Source organism: Salmo salar, chromosome 15 (genome assembly GCF_965601325.2).
Source record: "Salmo salar chromosome 15, fSalSal1, whole genome shotgun sequence".
Taxonomy (NCBI): domain Eukaryota; kingdom Metazoa; phylum Chordata; class Actinopteri; order Salmoniformes; family Salmonidae; genus Salmo; species Salmo salar.
Window position 1 is genome coordinate 95,052,686 of NC_138305.1, and position 20,437 is coordinate 95,073,122.

At 43.8% G+C, this 20,437-nt stretch overlaps 1 protein-coding gene across 3 annotated transcripts; it reads left to right on the forward strand.

Moving 5' to 3' along the window:
* The first annotated feature begins 7 nt into the window (after positions 1-7).
* On the forward strand, positions 8-13,897 carry LOC106572559 (homeodomain-interacting protein kinase 1). 3 transcript variants are annotated; one of them, XM_014146846.3, is made up of 17 exons: positions 8-321; positions 621-1,375; positions 3,047-3,238; positions 3,426-3,607; positions 5,503-5,626; positions 5,896-6,015; positions 6,519-6,605; positions 7,132-7,313; positions 7,905-8,055; positions 8,633-8,837; positions 9,129-9,247; positions 10,602-10,771; positions 10,989-11,126; positions 11,316-11,483; positions 11,723-11,934; positions 12,045-12,178; positions 12,518-13,897. In XM_014146846.3, exons 2-17 carry the CDS (start codon positions 623-625, stop codon positions 12,911-12,913), a joined length of 3,333 nt encoding a protein of 1,110 aa, XP_014002321.3. In that variant the 5' UTR covers positions 8-321; positions 621-622; the 3' UTR covers positions 12,914-13,897. The 3 variants fall into 3 exon arrangements, with proteins under 3 accessions (XP_014002321.3, XP_082818300.1, XP_014002322.3); XM_082962174.1 differs by having other exon boundaries at positions 11,723-11,925; XM_014146847.3 differs by having other exon boundaries at positions 10,605-10,771.
* Positions 13,898-20,437: the final 6,540 nt, after the last annotated feature.

The window sequence follows — 20,437 nt, forward strand, 5'->3', positions numbered from 1 at the left end:
CGCGCTTGTTTCCAATCCCTACGGTAATGCTGAAGCGCTTCTGGTGCTGAGGTATACGGTTGATTTGTTATGGATTGATGGATGGGATGGGTCTATCCTACTGTTTTTGCAGTCAGTTTGACATTTTCTAGGTACCTCTAAATTATGTGATGTCGTGTGATATCCTCGTGTTGTTATTATGATGTCCCGGTTGATGTTTTGAGATCTCGAGGGGAGATCTGCATGAAGTTCGCATTAGCTGGAATCTTAGCTAGTATCTGCCTCCAACTAGCTAGCTAGTTTGGGAAATCGATCGGACCCGCAGGACTAAACCAAACGCAGGTGACGTTTACCTATGCAATATATGTTATTTTCCGGTTGTTGACAAACAGTTTTCCATAAGCGTCCTTAGCCTAGCTTGTTGCTTTGATCCACATAGCACAGCCTGGGCCCGTAGATAGCAGAACACTTTGATGAAACACTAACGTCAGCTAACGTTTGAGTTGTAATGCTGCTAAAATGATTTGAACGGTTTGATCTATTACAACAATGTAAGATGGCTAGTTAACACCAGTTGTCAGTTTATGATGATAGAGAGGTAGCCAGCTTCCAGTAATCTCTTTGCCTCCCATTTTGTGTAGACATGGCTTCCCAGCTCCAGGTTTTCTCCTCTCCCTCAGTCTCCTCCAGCGCATACACTCGCACCAAGAAATTGAAGGTAGAGAACAGTGTGTGGGATGTGAGCGGCCAGGTGGGAGACAACAACTACACTTACTACCAGCAGCAGGGCCCCATCCAGGGAAATGGAAACACATCCCCCTCTGCATCAAGTTTCAACCCAGCATACAACTCCTCCAACTCCAACCAGGGGTATCCATCAATGGGGGGCTCCCGGGAGCAGACAGTCGTACGGGCGGCAGACAGCACAGGCAGTGCCCGAGGACCCTCTTCATCTTCCTCCTCCTCTACCAGTCACCATGTCAAGGATGCTGCATCCTCCTCCCAGCCAGGGGACCTATACCACAAGCAGTACAGTAACAGCCTGAAGAGGAAAAGTGAGGAGGTGGACAGCAGTGACAGTGTTCAGATCCTGGAGGAGCTCTCTGCCCCTGTGCTCTCCAACCGCCCCGCCGCTGGTGGGGGGACCACCACAGCCCAGTCAATAGCACATTCCACCTCCACCACTAAGAGTAGTAACTCCCACAGTGAGGGGGACTACCAGCTAGTGCAGCATGAGATCCTGTGCTCTTTGTCTAACAGTTATGAGGTGCTGGAGTTCCTAGGGAGAGGTACATTTGGCCAGGTGGCTAAATGCTGGAAGCGTGGCACCAATGAAATCGTGGCCATCAAGATCTTGAAGAATCATCCTTCATATGCCCGGCAAGGTCAAATTGAGGTTAGTGTCACTAAGCAGAAGTGACTTTCTTGTAAGCTTTAACCAGATAAATTAGTCTCTGGTCAGAGCTTCAATTGAATTTGAAAATTGTAGAGGTACCATGCATGTGTACATTTTGTAGAAGTTTGGGAAGGAGATGATAATAAAAATATTTTAACATATCTACAGTGCCTTCAGAAAGTATCCACACCCCTTTACTTTCTCCACATTTTGTTGTTACAGCCTGAATTTAAAATTAATTTAATTTAGATGTTGTGTCACTGGCCTACACACAATACCCCATAATTTAAAAGTGGAATTATGTTTACTGAAATGTTTACAAATTAATAAAAAATGAAAAGCTGAAATGTTTTGGGTCAATAAGTATTCAGCCCCTTTGTTATGGTAAGCCTAAATATGTTCAGGAGTAAACTTTTGCTTAACAAGTCACATAATAAGTTGCATGGACTTTCTGTGTGCAATAATAGTGTTTAACATGCTTTTTTTTATGACTACCTCATCTCTATACCCCACACATACAATTATCTGTAGGATCCCTTGGTCGAGCAGTGAATTTTAAACACAGATTCAACCACAAAGACCAGGGAGGTTTTTCAATGCCTCGCAAAGGGCACCTATTGGTAGATAGCTTTTTTAATAATTATTTTTAAAGCAGACATTGAATATCCCTTAACATGGTGAAGTTTTTAATTACACTTTGGATGGTGTATCAATATACCCAGTCACTACAAACATACAGGTGTCCTTCCTAACTCAGTTGCTGGAGAGGAAGGAAACTGAGGATGGATCAACATTGTAGTTACTCCATAATCCTAACTTAAATGACATATTGAAAAGAAGGAAGCCTGTGCAGAATACAAATATTGCAAGACATGCATCCTGTTTACAATAAGGCACTAAATTAAAACTGCTAAAAATGTGGCAAAGAAATTTACTTTATGTCCTGAATACAAAGTGTTGTGTTTGGGGCAAACACAACACATAAATGAGTACCGCTCTTCATATTTTGAAGCATGGTGGTGGCAGCATCATGTTATGGGTATGCTTGTCATCGCAAGGACTAGGGAGGTTTTTTTAGGACAAAAATGAATGGAATGGAACTAAGCACAAACAAAGTCCAAGAGGAAAACCTGGTTCAGTATGCTTTCCAACAGACACTGGGAGACAAATTCACCTTTCAGCAGGACAATAACTTAAAACACAAGGCCAAATATACACTGGAGTTGCTTACCAAGACGACATTGAATGATCCTGAGTGGCCGAGTTACAGTTTTGACTTAAATCAGCTTGAAAATCTATGGCGACTTGAAAATGGCTGTCCAGCAATGATCAACAACCAACTTGACAGAGCTTGAAGAATGTATAAAGAATAATGTGCAAATATTGTACAATCCAGGTGTGCAAAGCTCTTAAAAACATACCCAGAAAGACTCACAGCTGTAAACGGTGACAGGGGTGTGAATACTTATGTAAATGAGATATTTCTGTATTTCATTTTCAGTACATTTTCTAAAATGTCAAAAAACAATGGTTGACTTTGTCATTATGGGTTATTGTGTGTAGATGGTTGAGAAAAAAAATCTATATAATCCGTTTTGAATTCAGGCTGTAACACAACAAAATGTGGAATGAATACTTTCTGAAGGCTCTGTATCTGCCATCGTTCTGCAGGTGAGTATCCTGAGCAGACTGAGCACAGAGAACGCAGACGAGTTCAACTTTGTGCGTTCCTACGAGTGTTTCCAACACAAGAACCACACCTGTCTCGTGTTTGAGATGTTGGAGCAGAATCTCTATGACTTTCTGAAGCACAGCAAGTTCAGCCCGCTGCTGCTCAAGTCCATCCGGCCTGTGCTGCAGCAGGTACGATACAGTACAATTAATTGTCTTGAACACTTTTTTTTTGTACTGCACAATACTACTATATGCAAAATAACACAATACACTGTACATATTGCACGTTACCCATATCATACACATATTTTACAGCCACATACATTATATATATATTATATATTTATTGTTTTTACATTGTCACGTATGTCATCAGGTGGCCACGGCCCTGTTGAAGCTGAAGAGCCTGGGTCTAATCCATGCTGACCTGAAGCCTGAGAACATCATGCTGGTGGATCCTCTCAGACAGCCCTACAGGGTGAAGGTCATCGACTTCGGCTCCGCCAGCCATGTTTCTAAGGCAGTGTGTTCCACCTACCTACAGTCACGCTACTACCGGTGAGTGCCAGTCAGGGTTGGGGTCAATTTCATTTAGATTCAGTAAATTCAGGAAGTAAACTGAATATTCCAATCAGTAAAATCGGCATTGGAATTTCAATTTACTTGACTGAATACAAATTTAATTGAGCCCAACCCTGGTGCACGTGCATTTTGTGACATAAGAGTCTCAGTAGCCATGGATATATTGCAGGCTCAATATTATGTACTCATGTTATCAACATGTCCAATGGTTTACAGTTGAAGTCAGAAGTTTACATACACTTAGGTTGGAGTCATTAAAACTTGTTTTTCAACCACTCCACAAATTTCTTGTTAACAAACTATAGTTTTGGCAAGTCGATTAGGACATCTACTTTGTGCATGACAAAAGTAATTTTTCCAACAATTTTTTACAGACAGATTATTTCATTTATAATCCACTGTAACACAATTCCAGTGGGTCAGAAGTTTACATACACTAAGTTGACTGTGCCTTTCACCAGCTTGGAAAATTCCAGAAAATGATGTCATGGCTTTAGAAGCCTCTGATAGGCTAATTGACATCATTTGAGTCAATTGGAGGTGTAGCTGTGGATGTATTTCAAGGCCTACCTTCAAACTCAATGCCTCTTTGCTTGACATCATGGGAAAATCAAAAGAAATCAGCTAAGACCTCAGGAAAAAAATTGTAGACCTCCACAAGTCTGCTTCAACCTTGGGAGCAATTTCCAAACGCCTGAAGGTACCACGTTTATCTGTACAAACAATAGTACGCAAGTATAAACGCCATGGGACCACGCAGCTGTCATACCGCTCAGGAAGGAGACGCGTTCTGTCTCACAGAGATGAACGTACTTTGGTGCTAAAAGTGCAAATAAATCCCAGAACAACAGCAAAGGACCTTGTGAAGATGCTGGAGGAAACGGGTACAAAAGTATCTATATCCACAGTAAAATGAGTCCCATATCAACATAACCCGAAAGGCCGCTCAGCAAGGAAGAAGCCACTGCTCCAAAACTGCCATAGAAAAGCCAGACTATGGTTTGCAACTGCACATGGGGACAAAGATCATACTTTTTTGAGAAATGTCCTCTGGTCTAATGAAACAAAAATAGAACTGTTTGGCCATAACGACCATCATTATGTTTGGAAGGAAAAGGGGGAGGCTTGCAAGCCGAAGAACACCATCCCAACCGTGAAGCACGGGGGTGGCAGCATCATGTTGTGGGGGTGTTTTGCTGCATTAGGGCCTGGTGCACGTCACAAAAGAGATGGCATCATGAGGGAGGAAAATTATGTGGATATATTGAAGCAACATCTCAGGAAGACATCAGTCAGGAAGTTAAAGCTTGGTCGCAAATGGGTCTTCCAAATGGACAATGACCCCAAGCATACTTCCAAAGTTGTGGCAAAATGGCTTAAGGACAACAAAGTCAAGGTATTGGAGTGGCCATCACAAAGCCCTGACCTCAATCCTATAAAACATTTGTGGGCATCACTGAAAAAGCGTGTGCGGGCAAGGAGGCCTACAGTACAAACCTGACTCAGTTACACCAGCTCTGTCAGGAGGAATGAGCCAAAATTCACCTAACTTATTGTGGGAAGCTTGTGGAAGGCTACCCGAAACGTTTGACCCAAGTTAAACAATTTAAAGGCAACGCTACCAAATACTAATTGAGTGTATGTAAACTTCTGACCCACTGGAAATGTGATGAAAGAAATAAAAGCTGAAATAAATCATTCTCTACTATTATTCTGACATTTCACATTCTTAAAATATAGTGGTGATCCTAACTGACCTAAGGCAGGGGAATTTTACTAGGATTAAATATCAGGAATTGTGAAAAACTGAGTTGAAATGTATTTGGCTAAGGTGTATGTAACCTTCCGACTTCAACTGTGTTTTGTTGCAGGGCGCCAGAGATCATCCTGGGCCTTCCCTTCTGTGAAGCTATAGATATGTGGTCTCTGGGCTGCGTCATTGCTGAACTGTTCTTGGGTTGGCCTCTTTATCCTGGTGCCTCAGAGTATGATCAGGTCAGCACCACCTCTTCTACTTTTTGTGAGACACGACACTGTCATCCATCATTGACATGTATTTGTTTCCTCCATTTTGTTGAAGTATCAGTCATACATGAAATGGCTGGTTTCCCAGACACAGATTAAGTGTAGTCCTGAACTAAAAAGTGTGTTCAGTGTTAGTCCAACACTAGGCTTAATCGGTGTCTGGGAAACCGGCCCTAAGTCTGTTTGTGACCAACCTCTGATTAGCACTGTTGCTGTTGCTTTTCTCTTGGCTTCATCAGATCCGGTACATCTCCCAGACCCAGGGCCTGCCTGCTGAATACCTCCTGAGTGAAGGCACCAAGTCCAGTCGCTTCTTTAACAGAGGCCCTGACTCCAGCTACCCCCTATGGAGGCTCAAGGTACAGTAGGTAACATATTAGGAATCAGAATGTTGATAATTACATTTTTATAACTAATTATGTTTCAAGTTTTTCAAGTTTTATGTTTTTTTAGTTGTATGTACAGGATATACATGGTATATACCTTCAAACGAAATGCTTACTTGCAGGTTCCTTCTTGACAATGCAACAACAATAAGAAATAATACAAGATAAGAATACGAACATAAAGTAAATGGCTCAGTAGAATAGAATACATTTTTTTGCATAAGTAAAATACAGGAAGACACATTTAATGTACAATATTTACACATGTATTAGAGAAGGGGGTGATTGAAAGGCTGGTGTTTAAATTGTTCAGGGTAAGTGTTTAAATTGTTCAGTATTAGCAATAGTGGATAAGAGTATGGTAGCAGCAATTGTGATGTGTGTGTGCATATTGATGAAATATCTTGTTCACTGATGTATATTGTACAGTACCTTTTAATAGTATTTATTTATTTACATTTTCTTTTTGACTGTAGACTCCTTCGGAGCACGAGGCGGAGCTGGGGATAAAGTCAAAGGAGGCTCGAAAATACATCTTCAACTGTCTGGATGATATGATGCAGGTGAGGGTGACTAGGTCGCCATTCATTCTATAAATCTACTCTTGTCATTAATCCATTACTATTTTGTACTAGGCTATGCTTATAAATTGGTACGTTTCATATCACCAATTTATTTGATCTCTTCAGAGTAGACTTGGATGTTTAAAGATGCAATATGCAACTGTCATTCGGATTGAAAGCAAGTCTAAGAAGCTGTATATCTGTTCTATGCACTATTTATATGCTTCCCGTTCTTAAGTTTTGTTTTTTGCGTCTTTTACTTTCGGCTTTGTGCACCAGCTTCAAATAGCTGAAAACAATATTTTTGGTTATGGAAAATATATTTCACAGAGTTAAAAAAAAATATATATAATAATAAATAAAGACGGTACAATGATTCTCTACACTATGCTTGCTTGTTTTGTCACCAAAAAACTGAAATTAGGAGAATTTTAGCAACCAGGAAATGGTGGAGCGATTTCTGCATAGTGCATCTATAAATGTTTACATTTTAGTCATTTAGCAGACTTTCTGTATGTTGTGGCAGGTGAACATGACTAGTCTGGCGGGGACTGACATCCAGGCAGAGAAGGCTGACCGGAGAGAGTTTATTGACCTGCTGAAGAAGATGCTAACGCTGGATGCAGACAAACGCATCACCCCCATGAAGACCCTCAACCACACCTTCGTCACCATGACCCACCTGCTGCACTTCCCTCACAGCTCACAGTAAGTAGAGGATCGTCAGGACTATCGCATTGTGGCATTTATGTCAAATTAAATGTAATATCATTTTTTTGGCCAAAGAGCTCTTACACACGATAGCCCAGGATTAAGACAGCTTGGCAAATCTCCTTGTTTTTACATTTACATTTTAGTCATTTAGCAGACACTCTTATCCAGAGCGACTTACAGTAGTGAATGCATACATTTCATACATTTTTTCCGTACTGGTCCCCCGTGGGAATCGAACCCACAACCCTGGCGTTGCAAACACCATGCTCTACCAACTGAGCCTCTCGAGATGATAAAATGTTTCATCAAATCAAATGTATTTATAAAGCCCTTTTTACATCAGCAGTCACAATGCTTATACAGAAACCCAGCCTAAAACCCCAAACAGCAAGCAATGCAGATGTAGAAGCACGGTGGTTAGGAAAAACTCCCCAGAAAGACAGAAACTGAGGAAGAAACCTAGAGAGGAACCAGGCTCTGAGGTGTGGCCAGTCCTCTTCTGGCTGTGCCAGGTGGATATTATAAGAGTACAGAGTACCTTGCTCCTTTAGATTCACATATGCCATGATATTTCTTCTTTTTCAGTGTGAAGTCATGCTTCCAGAACATGGACATTTGCAAGCGAAGGGTCAGCCCTTTCGAGAGTGGAAAGAATCTGTTTTCTAGCAACAACAATCCCAGTGCAGCTACAAACCTCACTGTTACATTTAGCAGCCAGCTCAACCAGCACAACCAGGTGAGAACTGTTGTGGAAATTCTTACACAGGGACACTAAAAGTCAATCTTAAATTAATCATTATTGTCAGCGCGCTGGAGGTTCCAACAAACGTAATGCACCATAGTGAACATCTGTCTGTCAGAAGCTCAGACAAGTTATATTTGCATGATTTAGCATAACTAATTAATCATGACTGTTTTGTTTCATTCATGTGACCGACCAATACTGGGTCATGCATGTGACAGACCAATACTGCACTCCTTCTAAGCTGAGACCTTGAAACTGATATCTTTCATTCTCAAAACAAGGTCTGGGTGTACTGCCAAATTGCAGCTACTGATAGTGAGGATTCGTTCAGTCAGTCACTTGCATGAACACAGAAATTGGTTTATAGAACAGCACATGAATAGAACACAGAAATGACTTATAAGAAAAACACATTTTCATCACAGAACTAAGGATCTTTTTCCCCTTAAGCTAATATCTTTTATCATCAGACTTACTCAGCATGTCCTAGCATGAACATTTTACAGCATGTAAAGTGTGAAAGTGAAATGTGATGAATGGTTATTTCATGTTATCCACACAATGTCAGATGGCGTCAACCGGTGGCCAGTCCCTGTCCCTGAGCAGCAACGTCCCTCTGCTGAACTACCAGTCGGGGCTGTATCAGCAGGCTACTATCAACATCCCAGGTCTCCACCAGCAAAGTGTCCCTCTGCAGACCAGACCCACCCAGCTGTGTGGCCAGGCAGAGCCTTTCCAGCAGACTCTCATAGTCTGCCCACCAACCATCCAGGGTGAGAACAGATGGGGCAGGGTTATAATGTTATAGGTATAGTTTGTTTGCCTCTCTTGCTGAACTCGAATGAAGACCAAATTCATGTCGCAGCTAAGTACATAGGTTGTAATGTGGGAGACCGCTTTCAGTGATACATGTTGTGTAGCCTTATGTGATGTAATAACACAAGAGGATCTGAACTTCATAATGTTGTCCAATTGTCCCTAGTTAGATGTAATTTCTGCAGTTTGCATCTGCAGAGCTGTATGCATGACATCGTAACTAATCTACCGCCTTCCTTTCTTCTTAGGCCTCCAGTCATCCGGTAAACACTCTGGGTTCCCAGTGAGGATGGATAACTCTGTTCCCATGGTGCCCCAGAACCAGTCCACTCAGCCTCTGCATCTCCAGCCTGGAATGCTCACACAGGTACAGCAAAACTGAGTGCTGCATGACTACCCACCACAGCTTGACACCATGTGTGTCCATTGAAATCCTATGAATAACCAGAGTACTATTGACAGGATTCATCACACCAAGGTGTTTAGCCTCCTTAACATCCTCTCCTTTCTTTGGAAATCAGTCTCAGACTGATTGGTGAAGGGATGTGGAGATCGGATTGACCTTCCCCGTCCAGTTATCTAACCCCTACATCCCTCCCTCAAACCTCCTCCCCACCAGCAATCCTGCAATCCATTGATGGTAGCCACCCTGCACGCCCCTGTGGCAGGAATGGCCCCTCTGTATTCACTGCCCCTGGGCTGTGGGGCTGGAAGGCCTGGCCTACTGGAACAGAGCCCTACCATGCTGGTAAAGCACCATCACTGCTACCCCGTTGCCCCTTTCTCCTCCGACACATGTCAGGGGTGGGCAGAGCATGAGACGCATGTACTGCTGCTAACTCTGGTCTGTGCTTATGCTTGCAGCATCTCATCTCTCCTTTTCTCTTCCCCTTCCAAAAAGAGAGCTTTTACATTATGATACAGAGACAGCTGAAGTTTCCGGAAGTCTTGCTGAAATGTAAATAGATTCAACCAAATGTAAATTTGCACTTCATCACTTCAACCTTTGGAATCCCTGTTGATTCAAAATATCAGTGTCGTTGCTTTGGTCCTGGAATCGTGCAGCAGACATTAGAAATACCATCTTAGAATGCTGCCCCTTGATTGTCTGTCATGCTTCTCTTAACAGATTCCTCTGAGTTTCAGGTTTTAAACCACCTTCTCAGTTCCACAGAACTCTGTCTTCCAGGGCATGTCTGCTTGGCTTGAGAGAATTAACCGTTTTTTCTCCTGCCAGTTGGAGTGCCGGTTTAATGGTGTTTTGATTTCAAACATATTTCCCTCAGCAGTAACTATTGAGGTTTTCTCTGTTCGGGTCATGCTTTGGAAGTCCGGGGAACAGAGAACAATCATATGATGTTTTTCTTTCCCCTCTGAATTTGAGCTTGACTCAGTGGGGGCATGCTGGATGCCAATAGCTTTCCATGTATGACAGGAGCAGACACTGAGTCATGTCTGTCTGCAAACTGCATGTGTTTGTCATGCCTCTTCCCAGTGGTTCTTGTAGAATCCACACCCAACCTGTAATGGTCTGACTTAAAACAGACTGTTCAACTTGCTTTCATTGATCTCAGTATTAGTTGTTTTAGAAGCAAACCTAGAATAAATCAGTTTGTTTGTTTTTGTGTGTGTGTGTGTGTGTGTGTGTGTGTGTGTGTGTGTGTGTGTGTGTGTGTGTGTGTGTGTGTGTGTGTGTGTGTGTGTGTGTGTGTGTGAAACAGCAGGGCTGGCCAGCAGGCACCCAGCAGATCCTCATCCCCTCCACGTGGCAGCAGATGCCAGGTATGTCCCTCCACAACCCCAGCCAAACCCAGACTCTGGTCCCTGACTCCCCCATGGGAGCCCCCCTCTCCGGGGGAGACAGCTCAGGACAACAGGCCTCACACTGGAGGTGAGTACTGCAGTGCTGTCCCTCTGGGCACTAAGGCCATATCATTGTCCAAAGAGCAGAACGTTAGAGGAATCAGAGGAAGCCCTAATTTGATATTTTGTGACATTATTTTGTATCTAGGTTACAGTATGTGGAGACGTTAGATGGTTCAGATAATGTTGTGTTGTACTGATTCAAATATGGTAGGGAAGCTAATTACAAGTTGCTGTCATACCAGGGGTCGTCATGGCAGTCATTACCGTGGCATCAAACAGCAGGACCATACACTGGGGCGTCATGCACCTGCGGCCCAGTTCCAATCAAGATCTCAGCAGGGGAAAAGGTCTAAGGCTCGACATGCCGACAGTAGGGCCAGGTAACTTTCAACCCAATGGCCAGGTCCCAAAATACACTTTATTCATACCCTTCCTCATCAGGTATGTGATTTCTATGAATCAGTGAGAGCTTTATGATGGATGACTTTCAGATCAAAGCAAACTTTTTTAAAGCACATTGAAACATCTCAATATACTTTCCTGTTAAAATGACATTTGTCCCTTTGCAGGCCTGTGTCGTTGCTGCAGACAGCCGCCCTTATGGTCCACAACACACCACTGCCTGCCTTGAGTGGTGATCCAATTGTCATCTCTGATACTCCCAGCCCTGCTGTCAGCATTATCACCATCCATAGTGACACAGAGGACGAGGATGACGGGAAGTTCCCTGCTGCCAGGTGAGGTCACATCCTGTGTATTCTCATGTATCCACCTAATGTGTGAATGAATGAGAGACAAAGGAGATACGCTGCTGTTTTGTTAAGTAGCTGAAACCAGCACCGTGGATGACCCTGGCTTTAGTCTCAATCCCTCGGGTGCGTGTGTCAGTGTGTCTCAAGGGGTTGGGTTGAAAGCAAAAGAGGAATTTTTGTGTTCTAAAAAGAAAACAAAGTTTTCTTCCTCTTTTCTGTCACAGCTCTGGTGCTAACCAGCGGGCCAGTGTGATTAGCTGTGTGACAGTCCATGACTCTGACTCGTCCACCAGCAGTCCCCTGAGCCCCAAGGGCCTGGCCAACAACTCCTCCTCGTCCCAGACCTCCCACTCCTTCTCCAAGTCTCTAGCCATCATCCTGCCCTTAGTGAAGACCCAGTCTGGGGAGAGCAGAGTACAAAAAACAGGTTGGCATGGTAACACACCTCCAGTCTAGTGTTCCCCCTACTATTGTATAGGTGGGGCTGCCCACCTCCTTAGTTTTGTTGCCTTTCACCTTAAATAATTTGGTTTTATTGATTTTCAGATCAACCTGCTAATGTCTCTGGTAAATCCAAGAAGGGAACAGCTCAGCAGTCCAGCAGAGCAGGAGGGACCTCCAGCTCTGATCGCAACCAGAGTGCCACAACTAGCAGATCCCAACCACTCAACCTGAGTCAGGTAAGGGTATATGGTTGATCTCAATTGTCATGTCTTAGGGTTTATTTAAAATGTAGTTATCTAGAATGTGAATGAAGGTATGTATGGGGTGGCAGGTAGCCTAGTGGTTAGAGCGTTAGGCCAGTATCCAAAAGGTTGCTAGATCGAATCCCCGAGCTGACAAGGTAAAAATCTGTCGTTCTGCCCCTGAACAAGGCAGTTAACCCACTTTTCCTAGGCCGTCATTGAAAATAAGAATTTGTTCTTAACTGACTTGCCTAGTTACATAAAGGTTAAATGAAATTAAATGTAAAATGTGAATGAAGTGATATAAATTCTAGCCAATGTTTTCCTCTCCAGGTACAGCAGTCTGTGATGTCATCGTCACAAGACAGAACAGGAGGCAACAACAGCTCCTTGCCCCGTCAGACCACTTACCCTCCTCCCATCTCCTCCAACTCCTCTTACCGCCTGCACGAGGCTGCCTCCATCTTCACCTCTACCCCGAACCTGTATGCCTACCCTGCCTCTGCCGCCCTGGCCTCTGTCTCCCAGGCCGTGGACCAGCTCCATGCCGGCGGCTCTTCTCGACACGCCCGGCCCAATGGGCCCTACTCCTCCCTGGGGCTCCTACATGCCCAGGGACAGTACCACCACCAGCAGCAGCTGGCGGCCCAGCCTTACCCCGTACCCCGATCCAGCGCAGCAGCCTACCAGCTCAGCCAAAGGAAGCTCAGTCAGTACCCCTACCTGTGAAGAATAGAAGCTGCCTGAGACAGAACCATAGAAATATAATCTGTGGACAGATCAGCTCTCTAGCCCAGCGGAAGACCAAATGGAGACCAAGATTATAAAGGTGCACCACTGCACAAGTATAGCACTGGGACAATGATATGTCATATTTTTTAAATGTGCAATTTATTAAGACCTTGTTTAACATTTTAACAGCTTTGTTGGCAATTTCCTGATTTCAGAGACGGTTTTAACGTGGTAAATATTTGTTTTTTCCCTGTTAAATTAAGCACACTTATGTTGACAAAAAAAAGTATTTAGACATTTCTTCTATGTAAAGCCAGTATTTCGTTTTTTTGAATATCTTTGTTTTTAGAATAATAAGCTTATAATAGCCTACCAGTCAAAAGCACTAACCATTTGTGTCCTTTATGTCATTATGACAATTTATTTCCATTGTTATTTTCATCATGTACTTCTGCTAATCAAATTGTATAATATAATGTAGCTTTTATTCATTTGCCTTTATCATATTTTTTTGTGTCTATACATTGCAAATGACCCTGAACAGAGTTCATCTCTGTTATAAATGTTTTGTGTTTATGTTTGTTAAAAAATATAGATTAAATTTGTTGACAAAATGTCACCTTATCTGAAACTTCTGACATTGCCGTTTGCCAACATGAATCTTTTGTGTTTTTCTCCAGCATGTCACTGAGGCGCTTGTCAAAGGCCCTTGACTTTGAAAGTGCTGCTCACATATTCCACACATCACATTAATAATCTCATCACCACTTTAAGCCTATTGATTGATAGGCTTGAATTAATTTGGTGAATTGTGTTGAATCTGATGGTGATTCATTAGTATATAAATAGATGTTGGATATAGAGTTGATGGTTTTGGTGACATGATGGTCGTTCATACAATCATACTATTATAATGTGAAGTGCTACATAGACAATACACCTTAATCATCATATAGGCAATAAAATGGTTTTTAAGATGTATATTGTGGTACTGTATTTTTGCAAAAGATCAATCATGTTTTTTGTTAATAAGCTAAATATAACAGAATATATAGTTTCATACAAAACAGATCTATAGAATGAAGCGGATACTTCTATTTGTGTTTGGTTGGCCCTGGCTGAGCCGGCTTGCTCACCTCCTTCCAAATGGCGATCAGATCGGCTAGGAATGTCTGGATCTGTCAAACAAGAACCGTTCAATAACAGACACATTAGTTATCGTTTGCTTGTCCTAGTCTAGTTGAAATGCACTCTGGCTACCAGACATGTCTAATTACAGAGTTGATGAGTGAACAATATAGAGCAGGTATTGCCAACGGGTACGCGCACTGCCGTCCGGGGTAAGACGAAAAAAAATGTGATTCACATTTTTTTATTAAAATAAACCCCACTTTTCTTTTCTTTTAAAATACATTACTTCACATTTTCAAACAGTCCATTTATATTTTCCAATGGGGCTATACATTTGGGTGAGTTTTTTCTCTCGCCTGAGTAGCCTCGTTTCATTGCCAAAAATAAAATTGAACCATTTAATGTTCAGCGAAATAACAACACAATGTTAAATACAGGTAAACACAATGTCAAATACAGGTAGCCGGGGGGCTCAAGATGGCGGCATGAGAGGGTGTAACATTTCTAGCTGAGGAACAATTTTGGGGTTTTCTCAGTTTATAATTTTAGGTTGCTGTTGCAATTTTTCTTCTCACAAAAAAATAAATATGTCCAGCCATACAATGTAGCTATTTTGAATACTTTTGTAATTAATCAAACCATTGAAATATATTTTGGACGATTTCCAACGAACAAGCTAACGTTTGCTATCGAAAAGTTTCAGCGTGTTTAGTTAAATTAGCTAGCTAACGTCTTCATAGCTAGTAGCATTGAGTCAGGACATGACCAAACTGTTGCTGGGATAATGGATGTTGAAACTTCCAAGGAGAAAAGAGGCATTGCTGAAACTCATATGCTTGCAGTGTAAAAAAAAAGGGGGGTGAATGTGAGTCATACCCGAATAGCCCAACCAAGGAGCAACTTCCAAAGAAGCTGAGAAGTGAACCATAACTGAGCCAGCTACAGGACAACATCTTCCGCATCCTCACGGCTAAAATCAAAGAGAGCGCAGATGACATCATGGATTTGGTGAGAAAGAACACTATCAGCATCGTTAATCTGAAGAAAGCGATTGATTTCAATGCTGAGGAAGTAAGAACTCTGAAACAGCAGAACGAATGAAAATCCAAAAGAAATCTCTCAGCATGTTGCCCAGTTTTATCAGAATCGTTATACATCAGCCCAGTCAACTTCCAATATGGATATTTTCTTAGACAATGTAGCAAACATTGCCAAGAAGATAGATAATGATTTCAGGGATTTTTGTGATGATGAGTTATCTGAAATTGAGATTAAAAAACTGTATTAAAAGCCTTTAGGACAATAGGTCCCCTGGAAATGATGGTTTAATAAGCGAGTTTTATAAAGCATCAATGATAAATTCATTCCTTTCATTCTTGCTATGTTCCAAGAAACAATAGAAAAAGGGGAGTTACCGGCTTCCATTACGCAAGGTGTAATTACTTTATTTCCCACACCTAATAAGGATAGTCTTTATATAGACAACTGGAGACCCGTTAGCCTGCTGAATAATGATGGGAAATTATTTGCCCTTGTATTTGCGAAGAGGTTGAAACAAGGCTTGCATCATATAATTGATGAAGAACAATCTGGCTTTATGCATGGTCGACACATTAGTAATAACATCAGGTTGATCTTAGATATGATTGACTATAATGACCTCATCCTTGAGTATAGTTTTCTTATGTTTGTTGATTTTTATAAAGCTTTTGACACTGTAGCACATGAGTTAATTTTCAAAGCAATACGTTTTTGGGGGTTTGGTGACTTTTTTGAAAGCAGTCCAAACTTTATATAGTGGTTGTACTAGCTCTGTAAAATTAGCTCACAGGACATCTCAAAGATTTAATATTGGGTGTGGCATTAGGCACACCCAAGGATTGTGTTTTACAGGAAGGACATCTACTTTGTGCATGACACAAGTCATTTTTCCAACAATTGTTTACAAGACAGATTATTTCACTTGTAATTCACTGTATCACAATTCCAGTGGGTCAGAAGTTTACATACACTAAGTTGACTGTGCCTTTAAACAGCTTGGAAAATTCCATAAAATGTCATGGCTTTAGAAGCTTCTGATAAGCTAATTGACATAATTTGAGTCAATTGGAGGTGTAGCTGTGGATGTATTTCAAGGCCTACCTTCAAACTCAGTGCCTCTTTGCTTGACATCATGGGAAAATCAACCGAAATCAGCCAAATACCTCAGAAAAAAATTGTAGACCTCCACAAGTCCGGTTCATCCTTGGGAGCAATTCCAAATGCCTGAAGGTACCACGTTCATCTGTACAAACAATAGTACGCAAGTATAAACACCATGGGACCACGCAGCCATCATACCTCTCAGGAAGGAGACGTGTTCTGTCTCCTAGAGATGAACGTACTTTGGTGCTAAAAGTGCAAATCAATCCCAGAACAACAGCAAAGGACCTTGTGAAGATGCTGGAGGATACAGGTACAAAAGTATCTATATCCACAGTAAAACGAGTCCTATATCGACATAACCTGAAAGGCCGCTCAGCAAGGAAGAAGCCACTGCTCCAAAACCGCCATAAAAAAAGCCAGACTACGGTTTGCAACTGCACATGGGGACAAAGATTGTACTTTTTGGAGAAATGTCCTTGGTCTGATGAATCAAAAATAGAACTGTTTGGCCATAATGACCATCGTTATGTTTGGAGGAAAAAGGGGGAGGCTTGCAAGCCGAAGAACACCATCCCAACCGTGAAGCACGGGGGTGGCAGCATCATGTTGTGGGGGTGCTTTGCTGCAGGAGGGACTGGTGCACTTCACAAAAGAGATAGCATCATGAGGAAAGGAAAATTATGTGGATATATTGAAGCAACATCTCAAGACATCAGTCAGGAAGTTAAAGCTTGGTCGCAAATGGGTCTTCCTGTCACGTCCTGACCAGTATAAGGTTAATTGGTATTGTAGTTTGGTCAGGACGTGGCAGAGGGTATTCGTTTTATGTGGTTCGGGGTGGTGTGTTTTGTTGAAGGGGCATTTGGTTTAAGTATTCCGGGGTTTTTTGGGCACTGTTTGGTTTTCAGGTATTCTATGATTTTGTCTAGTATGTCTGTTTCTATGTTTGGTTAATTGGGGTTGGGACTCTCAGTTGAAGGCAGGTGTTGTCTATCTGTCTTTGATTGAGAGTCCCATATATGAGGGTGTGTTTGTGTTTGTTATTTGTGGGTGATTGTTCTGTGTTGAGCCTATGCTTTGCCAGACTGTTGGTTGTTCGTTCATTCTCGTGGTTTGTTATTTTGGCATTCATTTTGATTTAATTAAATGTTCAAAATGAACAACTGCACACCTGCTGCGTATTGGTCTACATTCTCAGATGACGATTTCGCATTATCGTCAGAAGACGAAGATAATTGTGACAGAATCACCCACCAACTATGGACCAAGCAGCAGAAGAAGGAGCAGAGGGACTTCGAGTTGGACTGGCGGGAGAAGTGGACCTGGGAGGAAGTTCTGGACGGGGCCGGACCTTGGCACCAGGCTGAGGATTATCGCCGCCCGCAGTGGGAAATTGAGGCAGCCAAGGCAGAGAGGCGGAGGTACGAGGCCAAGTACGCGCTGAGGGTGAAGCACGAGAGGCACCCCCAATACGCACGCACAGTCCGGTGCGCGTTATTCCAGCCCCTCGCAGGTGCCGTGCTAGAGCGGGCATCCAGCCTGGTAGGAGGATGCCTGCGCAGCGCATCTGGTCGCCGGTACGCCTCCGAGGACCAGGCTACCCAACTCCCGCTCTACGCACGGCTACCATCAGGCCCCTGCACAGTCCAGTCTGCCCTGTACGAGCACCCCGCTCGTACAGGGCTACTAGTTCCATCCAGCCAAGGCGGGTTGTGCAGGAGGTAAGATCTAGACCGACTGTGCGCCTCCATAGCCCTGGGTTTCCAGCTCCTGTCTCTCGTGCGGACCCGGAAGTGCGTCAACCCAGTCCGACTCGTCCTGTTCCCGCTCCCCGCACTAGCCTTCAAGTGCGTAAACCCAGCCACGCCAGTCAACAGTCACCGGAGCTGCCCGCCAGTCAACAGTCGTCATCAGAGCTGCCCGCCAGTCAACAGTCGTCATCAGAGCTGCCCGCCAGTCAACAGTCGTCATCAGAGCTGCCCGCCAGTCAACAGTCGTCATCAGAGCTGCCCGCCAGTCAACAGTCGTCATCAGAGCTACCCGCCAGTCAACAGTCGTCATCAGAGCTGCCCGCCAGTCAACAGTCGTCATCAGAGCTGCCCGCCAGTCAACAGTCGTCATCAGAGCTGCCCGCCAGTCAACAGTCGTCATCAGTGCTGCCCGCCAGTCAACAGTCGTCGGAGCTGCCCGCCAGTCAACAGTCGTCGGAGCTGCCCGCCAGTCAACAGTCGTCGGAGCTGCCCGCCAGTCAACAGTCGTCGGAGCTGCCCGCCAGTCAACAGTCGTCGGAGCTGCCCGCCAGTCAACAGTCGCCAGAGAGGTCAGACTGCGCTGAACTGCCGGAGTGGCCAGACTGCGCTGAACTGCCGGAGTGGCCAGACTGCGCTGAACTGCCGGAGTGGCCACACTGCGCTGAACTGCCGCAGTGGCCAGACTGCCCTGAACTGCCGGAGTGGCCAGACTGCCCTGAACTGCCGGAGTGGCCAGACTGCCCTGAACTGCCGGAGTGGCCAGACTGCCCTGAACTGCCGCAGTTGCCAGACTGTCCCGAGTTGCCAGACTGCCCAGACTGTCCCGAGTTGCCAGACTGCCCAGACTGTCCCGAGTTGCCAGACTGCCCAGACTGTCCCGAGTTGCCAGACTGCCCAGACTGTCCCGAGTTGCCAGACTGCCCAGACTGTCCCGAGTTGCCAGACTGCCCAGACTGTCCCGAGTTGCCAGACTGCCCAGACTGTCCCGAGTTGCCAGACTGCCCCGAGTTGCCAGACTGCCCCGAGTTGCCAGACTGCCCCGAGTTGCCAGACTGCCCAGACTGCCCCGAGTTGCCAGACTGCCCCGACTGTCCCGAGTTGCCAGACTGCCCCGACAGCCTGGAACGGCCTGAGCCGGAGCCACCTCCAGAGATAGGTGGGTTGGGGAGGGGGGGTGTAGCACAGTGCCGTCGTTGACGGCAGCCACCCTCCCTTCCCTCCCTTTAGTAAGGGGGAATTTTTCTTTTTGGTGTTGCTTGGAGTTATTTTTGTTAAGGTGCTTCCGGGGTTAGCACCTTTAAGGGGGGGGTACTGTCACGTCCTGACCAGTATAAGGTTAATTGGTATTGTAGTTTGGTCAGGACGTGGCAGAGGGTATTCGTTTTATGTGGTTCGGGGTGGTGTGTTTTGTTGAAGGGGCATTTGGTTTAAGTATTCCGGGGTTTTTTGGGCACTGTTTGGTTTTCAGGTATTCTATGATTTTGTCTAGTATGTCTGTTTCTATGTTTGGTTAATTGGGGTTGGGACTCTCAGTTGAAGGCAGGTGTTGTCTATCTGCCTTTGATTGAGAGTCCCATATATGAGGGTGTGTTTGTGTTTGTTATTTGTGGGTGATTGTTCTGTGTTGAGCCTATGCTTTGCCAGGCTGTTGGTTGTTCGTTCATTCTCGTGGTTTGTTATTTTGGCATTCATTTTGAAAATAAATAAATAAACGTCAAGATGAGCCTGCACTTACCTGCTGCGTTTTGGTCCTCCTTCACCGACGACAACCGTGACACTTCCAAATGGACAATGACCCCAAGCATACTTCCAAAGTTGTGGCAAAATGGCTTAAGGACAACAAAGTCAAGGTATTGGAGTGACCATAACAAAGCCCTGACCTCAATCCTATAGAAAATTTGTGGGCAGAACTGAAAAAAGTGTGGTGAGCAAGGAGGCCTACAAATCTGACTCAGTTACACCAGCTCTGTCAGGAATGGGCCAAAATTCACCCAACGGATTATGGGAAGCTTGTGGAAGGCTACCCAAAACATTTGACCCAAGTAAAAAATGTAAGGCAATGCTACCAAATACTGATTGAGTGTATGTAAACTTCTGACCCACTGGGAATGTGATGATAGAAATAAAAGCTGAAATAAATAAATCATTCTCTCTACTATTATTCTGACATTTCACATTCCTAAAATAAAGTGCTGATCCTAACTGACCTAAGACAGGGCATTTTTACTAGGATTAAATGTCAGAAATTGTGAAAAACTGAGTATAAATGTATTTGGCTAAGGTGTATGTAAACTTCGGACTTCAACTGTACAATGGGGTAAAGCATGGAAAATTGCTAACAAATATTGTATCATTAACAAGGTAAAGGAAGTTTCATTGAAAAGTTACATAGAATTTATCCTGTGAAACATGTTTTGGAAAGATTCAAGCTGAATATTGACTATAAATGTGATTTCTGTGGAATGGAGAAGGAGACCATTTTGCATTTGTTTTT

Bases quoted from the DNA above. Each gene is read 5' to 3' on its own strand.
- LOC106572559 (XM_014146846.3), top strand. From the start codon at position 623: ATGGCTTCCCAGCTCCAGGTTTTCTCCTCTCCCTCAGTCTCCTCCAGC. The intron at 6,016-6,518 runs GTACAGTAGGTA...TTTTGACTGTAG, and splicing joins ACCCCCTATGGAGGCTCAAG to ACTCCTTCGGAGCACGAGGC. The intron at 7,314-7,904 runs GTAAGTAGAGGA...CTTCTTTTTCAG, and splicing joins CACTTCCCTCACAGCTCACA to TGTGAAGTCATGCTTCCAGA.